The following is a 15,828-nucleotide window of genomic DNA, read 5'->3' as shown; positions in this document are numbered from 1 at the left end:
CTGATGACTTATTAACAGGACGGGTTTCAGGATTAGAAGACGGAGCCTCGGTGATACCCTTCTCAGAAAACCACATGTTGTGTACTTTGGGCACACTTTATGCTGCTCAGTTGCAGGAGAGCAAGGACTGATGTGGACTCTGGGCCAATGCAAGGACTTAACAGGAAACAGAGGCTGCCTCAGCGCGCTAGCTGCTCAATCTGAGATTCAGTTCACTTCCACAAATGTTATGAAACACCATTGCCAAATTCTCAGTGATCAGGTCACTTGCAGCTTCAGTTAGTCATGCATTCTATAAATATTTGTCTAGTTTGGATACCGCACAAAGCACCAGCTCTGTTTTAAGTCCTCACCATGACCGCAGCTTCCACACTGATCACTTAGGGCCAATTAAACCACAGTAAAGAATTTAGATTTTGTTCTAAGTGCAGTGGGGGTAACAATGTCTGGTTTGTATTTTATTAATAGACTGGCTAGTGGTAAGAGTGGAAATAGAGAAAGCAAGATTTTCAATAGTCAGTGTTGAGAGGAAACTTTAACAAAGAGAAAGGATTAAGTTCATACAAAGCACATTTTGAGTGTGAATCCCCAGGATTTGCTGATGATTGGATAGAGGAGGTGAGGGAAAAAGAGGAATCAAAGATGACCGGGAAGCATTTTACTACTATGGGTAAGATTGGGGGAGGAACGCATTTGGGAAACATAATCAAAAGTCTCAGATATGTTAGGTCCTATATTGACATCAAAAGGATAATGTCAAGTGGGTAAAAGATCATACTCACTTGGGAGACAGACGGGGCCAAAGTTACACGTTTGAGAGCTCTCAGCTTGTACATAGTATATAAAGCCTTGGAAATGGCTATGATGTCCTAAGGAGGGATCATGGCTTTTAAAAACGAAAATAATTAGAACCAAACCTGAGGGTCCACAACACAGAGAGGTGGAGGTGCAGGAGGAGCCACGGAATAAGAAGGAACAGCAGTGAGGTGAGAGAGGAGCCAGGGACTCAGATGATTTCTGCTGGTGGGCAAGGTGGGCATGGAGGAGTCGTCCTGCTTCCTGGTGGAGTAAGTGTTCCTGCCGTTCCTGCGTGTGCGAGGACTGAGGCTGGTGAGGTCAAAAGCCTCACCCAAAGTCTCCCAGCCAGGAAGCAGGGAGAGTCCCCACGTTCCACTCAGGCAATGCCCACTGCCATGGACCAAGCCTGCTTTCTTCAGAGTGTCACAGGGCAGTTGGGGACCCCTTTCCACTCCCCACACCAACTGAGAGTTCCAGCAGCTGGAACAATTCTGTGGCGGATACTTTTTAATGGCATGTCAGCTACACACTCATATTGACTGAGCAGCATGTTTATTCACTGACACTGCTCCAGCACCTGTTACATGTAACTTCCCATGCCAGGCCCTTTCACAGATCGTCTCGTTCAGCCCTCCGCATCCCGGAACAGGTACAACCCCATCTCCAGTTCCCAGCTGAGGAAACTCAGGCTCAGGCTGGGTGCGTTCTTTGTTCACAGCTACACAGCGTACAGACAGCAGAGCCGAGAGCAAATACATGTCTTTTAACTCAAATATATTTCTTGTCCTTACAAAAGCATGAAGTTCAAGACCTTTCACTGGGCTCCATTAATGAAATCCAAATTGAAATACCTGAGCCCCCTCAGTGGTTAGGACCAATCTGAACGAAACCCAGCTGGCGAACTCCCTGGGCGACGAGAGTAGGCTACAGGTGGCACGCTGGCCTTTTACTTTTGAGATTATATAACAATCCACATTATTGGCTGATTAAGTGTTATCAAGTGCTGGCCTTACTGGGCTCACTCTAATAGGCAGATCACAATGGTTTATAATTAAGTGATTAAGCCCACTCAGTGTCGACAGGAGAATGCTTACTGCTAAATTTCAACAACAGCACTTACTCGTTTTCGGTAGGTTACATGGTGCTTGCCCAGGGCTCTTTGGTTTGGTCGCCCTCCTTCTATAAATATGAATTTCTGCCAGGAAACGGTACCTGCCTTGTGACTTGCATTCTCTTGCAGAGTTGGCTAGGAGTCAGAAATCTGGGGCAGTAGAACAATCACCAGCTAGAGCTACGACTAAGGTTGGGTGACTTCCGCAAGTCATCCCTCTTCATTTCTGCTGTGCTTATTAATAATTGAATAGTTGATTGATTGATTCAGTGCATAGCTGAGTGACTGTGATATGCAAAGCCTGTTCCATCATTCTAGGACTTAGACTTTATTTTTTTAAACAGAAGTGGTGGTGGAGACCAAGCGGAATGAGGAGAGAAAAAGGTTGGGAAATGCTGTACTAAACACTGAAGAATAGTCCTTGTCATGGTTGCATCTTCACCACTGACAGCATTATATCCCCAAAATTGCCTGTGTGGCTGTTTAATTAAACAATGAATGAGTGAATAAACAAATTAAGGAATAAAATACTTTTTTAAACAAAGAACAAAATTTATAGTCACCATTCTATTATCAACTTTATTTGATATTGAGGATGTAACAATCTCTGTGATCATGCGTTTCCTCATGAATAAAATGAAAACTACTATACCCAAGGTCATACCCAGTAATATAAGGAATATAAAGTATCTGGAACTTAAGCCAACCAATCCCAGGCTAGCTTCTATAGAGCGATTTGCGATTTGCAATGAATAAAACCATTTTGTGTTTATGTTACAGAAAAGTGACTTTTCCTAATCGTATAATTAATAAATAACATCTGTGCTGAGACTCAGTTTGTTGTACGCTATTTGCCACCTCAATTAAAAATTTTAAATTAGCCTATATAAGATGTTGCAAATAATGCAATGTATCTGAAGAGATGAGACATTCCTTGAGACAATGAGATGTCTTTAGTGTTACACAGCGAGGAGGTTGCTTGTTCATAAACACAGACAGAATGTGAAACAGGTATACCCCACAAGGAACCCTGTGATTGTTCATTGCTGAAGCCCAGTGTTTAGCCCAAGGCCAAGAATGTAGTAGGTGAGTAATAAATATTTAATGAATGAATGAATAATTTTTATAGCAAAAACTATAGAAATATATTAATCTGGGATTATGGGTAAGGCATAAATTTATATCCACATGCATTAAAGCAAATTATCCAATACTTCATGTGCAGTAAGTTACTTTAAGTAAAAAGTAAGAAAAATGTTTGATTTTCTTTGAAATGGTAATAAAAAATTACAACTAACCTATGGTCCTTTGCTGATGTGTCACCAATGTGATATGCTTCAAAAATCAAAGTAGGATCACATCTCTTCAGATATTCCAACTAAGTGCTCATGTATCTAAACGCCTTGTTAGCAGAGATGCCAACCCGCTTCCACTGTCTCACGTTGTCCAAGAAGCCCTGACTTACTCAACTGAATGAGGTCCTTTTCTGAATGCCATGGTAGGAAAAAACTGGGTCTGATCAGTCCCTTGATGTTGGGGCACCTCACTGGCATACAGGGTCTGTTGAAGTCTGGATCTTTAAGGTTCTGAGAAGGTTTGTACCTTCAATGGTGAACTCCTTGCTGGTCTAGGGGTCTGCATGGGCCACTGGGGCCACTCCCCGAGCTCCCAGGTTGTAACTCTTCAGACGACTTTCACATGTTTAGCCATCATTCTGCAAAGCACAACCATCATGTCAGGTTAAGTGGTTTCACAGGCACTTTCCAACTCACACCGTAGCCAAGCCAACTTTCTACCGATGAAACCTTGGGCCGTTGTGAGCATCCAGAATCATCATCCTGTGCTCCAGCTTTCTCAAGTTCCCTTCATTTTGGGGAACAGGATGTCCTTGCCTGATTCACACAGTATGTTAATACCTCCTTTGTTGGGAAAAGTCTGCCCTAGTCTAGTAGGTCTCTACAAATTTCAAACTCCAGAAAAAAAAGTCATCAAGAATGTGGTCCCATCTGTCCCAGGAGTTCCTGGTTTTCCTGTCCAGGTTATTTCACTTGCACTCCAGTGACAGGGTCTCCATGATGACTGCAACTTTGATGGAGTCACAGGTGGTCACGTTAGACCTCTCTACCCAGCCAGTGAGGACTCATGTACATAACCACAGAAAACCACTCTGTTATTCTCTGGAAAAACAAGGAGCATCTGCTTCAAGGTAGCTTTCTCTTCTGCCTATTCCTTGAAATGCTCGAAAAGATAATTAAGTTTGGTTCAGAGGTGACTTTCTGTCCTTTCTGTTCCTAGAAACAGCCAGAAAATTATCTGGTGTAAAGAATCATCATTGTCATTATCTTTGTCTTACAAGGAAATCTGTTTGGGTTTTAAGAATTTCACAGTTAAAAACATACTTTTGTACTCGTCATTCCATCTAAGCCTCACATTCATTATGGAAATTAGCCAGGGCATGATTCATGACTCACTTGAGCTTGGATTTAATGGCCTGTCCAAAGCCATGCAGTGAGGAATTGTTAGGGGCAAGTCTAGATCTTAGGTTTGGCTTACTAAAGGAAATCCCATCCTAAACCATATGAAAGCTGAGATCCTGACCTTGAGGAACTCAAAGTCTAGTGGGGCTTTTCCACTTCAATTGGCTCTAACATGTTGGGGGATCCTCTCTGAGTGTGGCCTTGGTTTAAAGAAATTCAGTGATGGCTTCAAAAGATTTTATTTTTTAAATAGCCAAGACATCACCCAGCTTGTCTTAGGCCTGGGAAGTTGAAGGGAGTATATTTTAGAGGTTTGGTTATTTAGTACAAATCTGATTCTCTGGGGAGCTTCTATATTCAGGCAGAGCCACGGTCACATTCTTTGAATGGGATTGAGGTACAGTCCACAAGTAAAATCCCACAAGGGGGTTGTAGCTTCGACCCTGGGCCGCAGTTCCACATCAGGTGAATGGCACCTGTCCATTGTGATCTGCACTCACAGAGCCCTCTGGGGCTGGTGGGAACTCAGAGCAGAGGGAGGGTCGTCATTTGAGTTTTAAACATTTAGAGGTGCATAGACATTTAAAGTATTAATATCATTCATGGGGGGGGGGAGGAGAATTAGAAGAATCTAAAACTCTTTTTAACCTTGCTCTCTGGCCTAAAACTTCAGATTAAGATGCGTGACATGTATTTTTTTGTACAGTGGGAGCCGTTGAAGCCTTTTTGCCCCTCCTCAGCCCTGTTTTCTTTTCTCTACTTCCCTTCTAACTCTGTTTTCAGATAAACTTATGCATGATATCAATCCTGACACATACAAAAGAAGATAGATGTTTGGGAAGACTCTAGCCTGCACCTTCTCATTGGATCCCTTGGGTAGAAATCTGGTTGCCAAACAATAAGTGAAAACATCCTGAAGAGAACAGTGGCTCTTTACCTCGTCACCGGAAAGGGCAGCATCCCAAAGTCTGGGTTAGGTCCTCGGGAAGGGGGAAAGTATGTAGTTTTCCCATTTCTGGGTGCCCAGTGCCTGCTGCATAAGAGGAAGAAGAGGTGCAGATGACAGAAGCAAATCCCTTCTATCCTTCGAGGAAGACTGTGCAGAAAGGGCAGGAAAGCCAGTGCTTAAATGTTAGGAAGTGGCCTCATCAGGGAGAGGAGAGTAGCATTTCCTGCAGAACGTCAGGAAGACAGAGCAAGTATAACAGGCTGGGGGTCCAAGCGTAGATTGTTGTTGAGAAAGGAAGAATCTCAATGGGAACAAATCAGGCAGCTGCTGTGTCAGTGATCTCCACAACCCCACAGGTTTTCTCAAGATCAGTGAGCCCTCCCTTCTGAAAAGACACCTGTTTTATGCCCTTTTTAATAGTGATGAAAAAAAGACAGAGTCTCCTAGGGTATGGGGAATGAGACTGAATGGGGCACCTTGGGTTTTGGTGATCTTCAGTAAGTGCCACTTGAGCCTCGTGGTCTTGTTCACCAATCTGCTCAAAATTAGAGCAGTTTAACCCCCCCACCCCCTAAAAATGTGGCCATTGGGAATGTATTCCACAGAAAGCACTCAGAACTTTTTCTCTAAATACAACTTAAAAGCATCATACTGTATATTGCATGCCTGCTACATGTCTGGTCTTGGGGTTTTGATGTATTTTATCTTCTTTATGTCTACAACAATCCCAGGAGGTCAGTGTGGACATGCCCATTTTTCACATGGAAAGCTGCTGTCACAAGAGGTGATGTCACTTGCCCAAGAAGGCAAGTGATTGAATTGTTTTGCTGGCTTTCCCTTCTGGTAGCAGCCGGCTCAGTGCTGCTCTGACCTTCAGAACATTTACCCCGTCCATCCTCGGCCACGTTGTTGGTCTGGCTTATAGATCAACTTAGAAGACTTGACAGGGATAGAGAAAGGTCTAGGGTAGAAAATATGCACAGAGAGGCATCCGTACACAAGAATCGTTTCTATTTAAAAGCCACATCAATTTGAATCCAATGGGTCTAAACAGGGCTGCGTTAGGGTGGTAATTTTATTTTCATTGTGATGAAATGCAAATTAGAACAGGCGCATCTTAGCAACCTTGGAAACAACCTGGGATTTTGCATGTTTTGTGTTCCCTCCTCTGAAGCTGCATGGTAGGTGTTGGTTTAGAAGTCACTGTTCATTGGGTGATGACAGTGATCCTTTATCCCCATTTCCAAGGGACCCTTCAAGCCATCTGGGGATGGTACACAAGGCCCTTGAACAGTTTCTCTTTGCTAGTTGGACTAATTTTTCCTATTTTCTTTGCTTCCTTTTCAACCAAGCTATTTAATTCCCTCAGTAGTGCTTTGTAGTGTACAAGTACCTACCTTTTGCTAGGAAATGAGTATATTTTACTCATTCACCTGAGACTTCATCTTCTGAGTTATTAAATAGGAAAAATCTACTCAGTGCCTTGTCATATAGCAATGTTGTAGCTCAGGCTGCTGTAACAAAATACTATAAACTGGGTGGCTTATCGATGACAGGAATTTCTTTCTCACATTTCTGGAAACTGGAAGTTGGAGATCATGGTGTCACCATGGCTGGGCTCCTCTTCTGGGTTTTCAGATTGATGGCTTCTCTCACTGTATCACATGGCGGAAGGGGCAAGGGGGCTAGCTCTCTGCGTTATTTTTATAAGGACACTAATCCCATCTTTGAGGACTCCATCCTTATGACCTAATTACCTCCCCAAAGCCCCACCTCCACATACCATCATAGTGGGGATTAGACTTCAATATATGAATCGGGGAGACATAAGCATTCGGTCCATGACAAGGAAATATAAGGACACCTGTCTCTTCTTTAAGCTTCAGTCTCTTCATCTGTAGTAAATCTTACCTTAGGGGTTTGCCTTCAGGATTGAGGAAAGCAACATATTCGAATAGCACTTTGGAAGCTGTAAAGTTCCACATAGTTGTCACTATTACAAATAAACAATCAATGTCTTATATTATTTATTATATATTATTATTTATTATTATTTGGCTTATTTATCTTAGAATACTTATGTATTTTTCCAACTGTGAAACTTATGTATTAAGTAATTTGGAGGAGTTTACCCCTTTGCTCCCCAAGATAAACCTCATCAATGGATATAGTGAGGTCTCAACCTCATTGGATAGATTTGTCTTACCGAAATTCAACTTAACTTTGAAACAGTGTTTAGGGATTATGGTATATTTAGAACCTGTCAGAGGACACAAAGCTTAAAAAACATTAGATATAGTAGTATAATGAGGATTAGCACATTTACCTACAACTCAAGACACAGTGTTTTTTATATCATATGTGATGTGCAAACCCTTTTCAGGAGAGAGAGATTCTGCGGGCACCGGGGAGTCCATGTAAGAAGGAAGAGGGATGTCTGACTTTTAATCCCTGTTCTGACTGTTTCCAGGAGGGGGCAGTTATGGAAGGCTTCACAGAGGATGGGCATGTGGGCAGGTGAGGAATTTAGCAGGCGCTAAATGTCAGCCATGGGGTGCTGCCCACAGCATGACAAGCGATTTAGCCAAGATCATATCATTTATAAGGAATTGAAGAAGATTTTTGTGAGATCCTAGCCCAACTCAATGAACAGAAATCTTTATATGGTGAAGTCTTATTCATCCGTGATTTTAAGCTTTGGAAATTAGAATGCAATTTGGGGCCATTGCTTTCCTTGTGCAGGACAGCCACTTGAGAGGGCTGCAGGCAAAGGACAGTGTTAGAGTTCATGGGCTCCTACCAATCTTGTTTTGCAGAGAGTGACAGCGCGCCTTCATTCTGCGTCCGTGAGAGCGCCGTGCACAGCCGGGCCTTTCAGATCTTATACAGGAATGAAGAGGTGCCCGTAAATGATGCTGTGATCTTCCGAGCTCATTTGCTCTTAGATGGTGAAAGGGTAAGTCACAAATCTACCGCCAGCCATGACTGGCCGCTCCCTCACATTGCTGGGTACACCTTAAATGAAGGAAAAGCTATAGGTTTACTCCAAAGTCTCGCAGATGGGATTCACGACTTAGAGCACATGCGAGCTTATGCATGTACGCATTGTTTTCAGTCATTCTCTCACTCATGTACTTGCTCACTCCATGTGGTCTCAAGTGTAAGCATTTACCTGTGTGTGCATCTGTCGGGCATTCTGTCCATAGGTCAGCCAGTCGATGTTTACTGAGTTTCTACTTTTTGCAGGGTGCTATGTTGGGCCCGTAGAAGAGGGACAAAAGTAAAGAAGGCAGCAAAACCTCTGCCTTTGAGGGGTTGGTAATTTAGCAGGAAAACAGAGCTATAAACAAGCATCCTGGCAGGTGATATGTAGTATACTGGCTGTACAAAGAAGTGAATAGAAGGACCCCAAGGATGGAGAAATGAACTCTGTGAGATGGCAAAGCTCATCCCCAGTATCACAAAGGCTCTGGATTTCAAATGTATTTGATAAGAGTTCATCAGGCAGAGAGAAAGAGGAAGGGCATCTCATGAAGGGGGAACAGCAAGAGTACCTCGTGGCCTTATTCTATTTGCTGGAAACTTGATTGAAAATTCTCTGTTCATCAGATTAACACATTTCAAAGTAATGTCTGAAGTCCAAATTGTCGCTATCACTCCCCAGTCTCATCTTGCATCTGCTGCTACACCCCAGTGAGTATTTCCTGCTGGAATACCTTTAGGTTGATGTGGAAGAGTGTTCCTATTTTAGGAAAACCTAATTATAGTCTCCCTGCTCCCACGCCCGTGTACTGTGCATAGCGACTCCCAGTGGACATCTGATGTCTTCCTCCTCTCATCCCCGTTGGCTTTGTGTTCACCCCTTTTATGACCTAAGTAGTGACCAGGTTCCCCTGTGTGGCTAAAAGTGAAAAGCTGCCACTTATTTTGTATGTATTAATCCATCCACCAATTAAAGATCTATTGAACACCCACTAAGCGCCTACTATGAGCTGGACATAAAATAGTGAACAAGAAAATATCACTGGTGTTTTAAATCATGAGATACACTCACGAGGGAGATAAGAGTAGAAATTTGCATCCCATGAGAGTTCCCGAGAAGCTACAACTATACCCAAAGTGGAAAAGGCCTCATGACAGTCCTACTGTGCAAAACTTGCTGCTGCCCATGACAGACACTCAAATAATGAGATTGTCCAGAGCTCAGCATGACTTTTACGCAAGTAGAGACTCCTGGAGGACACGTGATAGACAGGAGAGGCCTCCCTGAGAAGCCAACATTGAGCTGAGATCCAAATGCCAAGGAGGAGCCAGGCATGCCAGGAGCTCAGGGAGATGGCATCCCTGCAGGAGGGCACAGAAAGGACAGGCTCCAAGGTGAGAATGGCACTGGTATGTTCCAGGAAGAGCAATAAGGCCAGGGTGACATGCACAGGGAGGGAAGGGAAAGGGACAGGAGATGGAGTTGGAAAGGTAGGCAAGGCCAGAGCATCTTGGGCCATGGGCAGGAGATGAGAGCTTATTCCTGGGCAATGGAAAGCCACCGATTCTGTCAGAAGGCGGGAACGGCACAAGGATTGTGTCTCTCCTACCAGTCTGTAGGCTTCTTGGGACTGGAGTCTCCCATCTCTCTTTACAGCTCCAGCACCCCAGCACCTACAGGGCTACATTGTAGATGCTTACAAAGAACAAGTGTATGACTTAGCCATGGAATGAATGACTTGAATTTAGGATTCCTTCTTTTTTAGGCCATTGCTACTTCTTTCCAAACAAGTGAGCATCCCCCACGTGCCTTGTTGGAATGGCCCTCAGTCCTCACTCTGCATCTTGCCCAGGACACAGATGACTCTTTTAATACCTCAAGTAGCACACACCCCACCTGCTGGAGCCTTCAGTTAACCTGATCCCTGTATTCCTTATGCCACCACAGTGACCATCAATGCTTCATCTGTAATTGAAGTAAAAATGTACAAAACAAACTATTAGCTGCACTGGCCATCTTTCGACTCCTCGTCCGTCTCCCCTCTCTACCTGCCCACCTGCTTTGTGCCCCAGTGGCCGACTGCACAGACTGCTCAGTAGTATCTTTGCCTTTGGTTTCCATTTCAGTTTGGCCCATGAGAAGTTCTGCAGGTGATTGGGAGGAGAAGGCAGGAAAATGGATCAAGAGTATTCACTCCCCAGGCCCCTTCCATGCTGGGTCACATAGGGCTGGCTGTGTCCCGTGGTGTGCTGGAGCTTATACTAGCTTTTGAGAGCCAAAAGTACAGATCTCTTTCTAACTCCATATTTAGTGACTTCACATTGGTAGCTTGAAATCAGTTGTGATGGAGACATTTACACCTCAGAAATCAGCAATGCTACAAATCAGTGTTCTTTTATTTTCCTTCAGTGAGCCAGTTGTTAAAATTTACTAGCACACTACTGGATTTGTCTTTCTCCCAAAGGCCGCAGCCTTTGTCAGGGGGAATACTCCATATAGCTCTCTCCAGTTCTGATAATCATTCCCTCTACTTGACTCTTCAGACCTAGGGTGCTAAGGAAGTCCTGTGATCATGGACCTCGAGGAAGTGAACCATCATTTGGTTCACTAAATCCTCTTCACACCTTTGTCAATCATCCCATTGATGAACTATACTTGGATTCCTCATTTTGAGTGCATGCCCTCTTTTCTTGCTGGACTGTAGTTCATGCACTTGGTTTAGAACAAGATACCCCTTAGTTTGCCTTCAGTGTTAAGGAACTCCCAGTAACACTGCCTGTTTAATGTTAGCTTCTCTAAATTCCAAGATAACAGCACTTTGTCTCTCATGGGCCATTGTCCCTTGGCATGTTGATCTCTAAGAGATTCTTGGGTAGAGTGGTTGTGATTGGAGGCCAGGTTTGGCCTTTATTCAGGTGTATTGGCCATTATTTCATTTTAATTCCAACAGAGTCTTGCTCTTGCCCCTAGCAGTTTAATGCTTTTCAAGTTTAACTTTTCCCAACACTCAATTTTACCTTATGTGAGGTTGTAACAAGCCTTAGTGCTGAGGTTTAACAGGGAGTCTGTTTCACAGTACATATTGTTTTCTTCTTCATATCAAATTGCTTATCTCTATAAGCTAATAATTTATTACTGTGTTGGAACAAGTCATATGGCAGCAAACAATGTTACAGCTAATTATTATATCCAAATCAGTGACAGTTAAAGTTAATGGGATATGTTTGTAAAAACTGCATGTTTGAAATGAATACATTAGCTCTTTTTTAGTGAATATCAATCTGCCTATGACAACCAAAACACTACTTATAGCCAGGTGGCCAGAAAATATGTTCATGAATGCACGCATCCATCATTGTGAACAATAGACATTTATGGACTGCCTGTCCACAGATAAGTGTAAGAGATGACCGTGGACAGAATTGATCACAGGTTTTGGCATATGATGTGACATTTTTAATAACAATTGCAAAAAGTAACATACTGTGGATATTTTATTTATATATACTCTGTGTAATCCCATGGAAGATTTGAGAAGGCATACAAAATACACAGAATAGTGAAAGGAAAAACATGTCAGTAAAATGAGCCAGTGTGCACGAAAAATACTAAAAGGAAAATAAAACCCAGGGTCAATGCACAAACATTCTCTGGATGTTTGCTAATGGTGGTCCGCACCTTAAGTGGTAGGCTCCCAGAAGCCAAGGCAAAAAGGAAGATGGAGTTATTATCAACAAGGTGCTTAGTGCTCCAAGGAGGGAGAGGAACAGATTGCATCAAAAAAGTGTTTGTGAACAAAGTTGCACTTTTATAGGCTTAGAAAGGAAAAGCATTCCCCAAAGTGTGATTCCTTGATGCCCCTATATTATGGTCCCCTGCCAGTATTTGTACAAAATGCAGATTCTTGAACCCATCCCAAACCTAGTGATGCAGACAGAGCAATTTTTGGGTGGGTGGGGGGCTGATGAATTGATTCAGAGTTTTGATAAGTAGGACTGGGTGGGATTTCCACAAGGGGCAGTTAAGAGCTTCTGAGATAGAAGATAGCAAGAACAGTGAAATGTAGTGTACAAGAGGGCAAATTTTGGGAAGAAAGCATCATTACTAGTGGGATCGGAAGTGGCACAGCTACAAGGAAGGTTGAGGGCACAACATGGGGAGTCACAGAGACTCCAGAAGGGCCATATGGTTACCCAATTCTAAAGGCAGAAGGCTGCTTTGGATTCAGAAGGACAGCTGGTATTTAGAAAGGTCAGTCTGGCAGGAATATGGGAAGTAGAGCCCAGAAGCCCAGGGGCACAGAGGCAGTCACTGCTATTATCCATGAGTGTTGCTGGCAGAGACGGTAACAGTGCGAACATAGATAGGTGAACTGAGAGCGTGGCTGCATGACAGCCACGTGCAGCCCATAGAACTGGGGTGAGGTGAAGCCTAGGGGGAGGAGGACATTGTGGAGAGAAGAAAGGCAAATGGAAGTGGCCTCTAAGCTGTGGAGGTGTCATTGATAGCCCAGGGTAGTTGGGAGGAGAAATGTTTCTGTTGGGCCGTGATTGGAGTTCAAGATGAGTTATAAAGCAACCACGATAACCTCAATACTAGTAACACCTCATGTGTTTGAGGTGTGTGCTGTGTGGCAGGTCGAGCTGAGTGCTTCATTTGGAATATCTCATTGAATCATTGCATCAATATTATCAGGTGCTTTATAATTTCCATTTTATAGATGAGGATACAGAGATTTAGAGATGTTAAGTAATTTGTCCAAAGTCACATCACTAGGAAGTGGCAGAGCTAGAATTTGAACCTAGGCAGTCTGATCACAAGGTCTGTGTTTGTGACCAGTGTGCAGGACTTCCCTGTAGAGTTGGTGAAGGAATGTGTCTTCCATGTGCCCAGGTGCTAAACTGGAGATAATAACTGGAGATAATAACAGTAACCAGCATTTGCTGAGACTTGTATTTGTTCACATACTGTGTGAACCAAACCCTTCGTGTACATTTCTTATTTAGTACACACAATAGCAGCGCTATCGAGTAAGTGTAATTACTTCACTCTCATTTTACAGAGAGGTTGACCAGCCCACGGTTACACAGATGCTAAAAAGTAGACCTAGGATTTGCACCCATGTAGCTTGACTTCAAAAGATGCCTTCTTAGCCACCAAGCTGTAATGGAGCTCAGGAGGGAAGTTAAGAATAGAGGAAAAAATAGGAGCATCACCATGATGTGTAGAATTGAAACTAATCAGTGAGAGAACGTGTGCAGCCTACAACACAGATTTGACCATGGGAAAAGGCTGAAGAAGTGGAGCCCTAGATAGGATCTGGGATATGGTCTCACTAATTAGTTGAGCTTGGGAAAGTGACCTGAGCTTCAGTTTCCTCATTTGTAAATGGGACAGTATTTCTTACCTCACAGTTTTGTCAATGTTAAATAAGATAGTATATATACAATGGTAGCTTCTTGCTTGCCTCACAGTAACTCTTTTGTAAATATTACCTTCTTTTATTATTTCCACTATTATATCAAACTCCTTCCTGATGGTGAGAAAATGACTATTGAAGGGAAATGATGTCTTCAACGGAGATAAGACAGGGTAGGGGAAAGTCGTGTGTGTGTGTGTGTGTGTGTGTGCGTGTGCGTGTGCGTGTATGTGTGTGTGTGTGTGCGTGTGTGTGTGCGTGTGCGTGCACGCATATGTATATTTCTGGAGGGAGGGACAGGTCGTCAACAGCCAACCGTGAAATGAATGATTAGGAAAGGTGGTGACTTCATTCTGGAGTATCTTTCAAATAAGATTTATTGACGTATCGGTGAGGTCATAGCCAGGCTTCATCTAGACACAGCTCATCCAGGCCAATAATTTCTCTCTAGATCCTAAAGCATGCAGCAAGTTTAAAACTGGAGCTTATGGTGACTTTTTATCAGCAAGGCAAATGCACGCTCAGAAGGTGGTTGGGAGGGCTTATTTTGCCAGTCTCACCTCCAAGGAACCGGTGGCAAAGGGCAGGACTGCTTTCGTGGAGGGGAAGTTATTTATAGCACCTGGATTCAGGAAAATGTTAGCTTTTAAATGCCTTTTTTGTTTGTTTATTGACAACAAATTTTAAACCCTGGGGACCTAAAGATAAATTCCATCCATATGTCTCTGCCTGAATTATGCTGAACCAGGAAGAAGCCTTTGGATAAGAGATTTCCGTCCCTGCAGGATGGGGACATTCTTGCAAAGAAACAAAAACCAAAAAAGGTGGGGATAGGGAAGAGCTTCATTTATTCCTCAAAGATGCATTGGTGCTTTCTATGTAGCAGGCACTATTCCTGGAGCTAGGGATCCAGAATGGATTCATACTAGTCTCACCCTTAATGATCCATAGATTACTGGGTTCATCAGGCAACAAAATAGCCAGGCGGGTTTAGCTGCAGGCCAGGTGGGTGTTGTTGGTGAATCGGTATACCATTAGTAGATGAAAAAGTAAATTGTCTGATCCAAATAGAACTTCCAAATGCCAGACCAGCATTTCCAGATCCTGGGATTTTTTTTTTCTTTTTTTCAGAAACTGGAAACCCGCAATACAAACATGAAATGACCTGAATTTTAAATGTTTGTGACTTGTTGAACACATTTTAAAAAATACTATGGGGAATAAATAGAACATGTCTGCATTGATACATGGTTCTTGGCCTCCAGGTTACAATTGCTACACCAAGCAATTGTTATAGGAAGTATTAAATGCTAAGATAGAAAAGAGGCAGAGTTTTGCCGGCTGCAGAAGGGAAGGGCTCCATCCAGCCTTGGAGTGGGTAGGAGGCCACGTCCTGTGGCAGTGTGCGGTACTTGCAGCGCTGATACTTGCTTTCCCAGTGAGTAGAGGTGGTGGTGAGATCTACTATTTAGCAAGCAACTCCCCCTGGAGGTGTAAGTGATGTTGTTTAGTGTGAGAAAAGAACCGGGGTGGGGGGGGGGGGGGGGTACCATTTTATAGATGCACGTGAAAAGCATTTTTTGTTGTTGTTTTGTTTTGTTTTGTTTTAGCCAAGAATGAAAGCAGCTATGAATGGAAAAGGAAATGCTAAAGTGTCTTATAGTGTAAACGGTTAAATATAAAGCATCTCAAGACGAAACTGAAGGAGCTGCTTTCTTATGAAGCTGAGCCACTTTGGGAAGTGACTTAACGTTCCTGAGCATCAGCTTTCTGCACTGCAGGTGTGGATGTTGGTGCTGCCCGGCAGGGTGCCTGAGGCTCAGAGGTGACATCCTCTCTGACTGTATCCCAACACTAGCCAAGCGGGGTTTCACTGTGAGTTCCCTGCTGCGTCCTTCCCAAAGCACTTTACTCCTGCCCAAAATTTGATTCCAGGTCAAATCCATTGGGAACATGAGTCCCCCAAAAGTCCTGAAATAAAGAAATACCTTTAATTTTTTTTTTTTTTTCAAACTGTCTTTTCCCAAACTGGCCATGTAAACTCCTTCCTTCCGTTTTTCATGTAATACTGTCAGATATCCTGTTTATCTA

General features: G+C 43.2%; 1 protein-coding gene across 1 annotated transcript in view; it reads left to right on the top strand.

Annotated features, from left to right (window-relative positions):
- FAM135B (family with sequence similarity 135 member B) overlaps positions 1-15,828 on the top strand; it is a 201,833-nt gene that overhangs the window by 85,195 nt on the left and 100,810 nt on the right. The window contains exon 3 of the mRNA XM_063079757.1: positions 8,152-8,291. Coding sequence (XP_062935827.1) covers positions 8,152-8,291 — 140 coding nt within the window. The remainder of the gene's footprint in view (positions 1-8,151; positions 8,292-15,828) is intronic.

The sequence above is a fragment of the Cynocephalus volans genome, chromosome 15 (genome assembly GCF_027409185.1).
Source record: "Cynocephalus volans isolate mCynVol1 chromosome 15, mCynVol1.pri, whole genome shotgun sequence".
NCBI lineage: Eukaryota > Metazoa > Chordata > Mammalia > Dermoptera > Cynocephalidae > Cynocephalus > Cynocephalus volans.
This window is presented reverse-complemented; position numbering and strand designations above follow the sequence as displayed.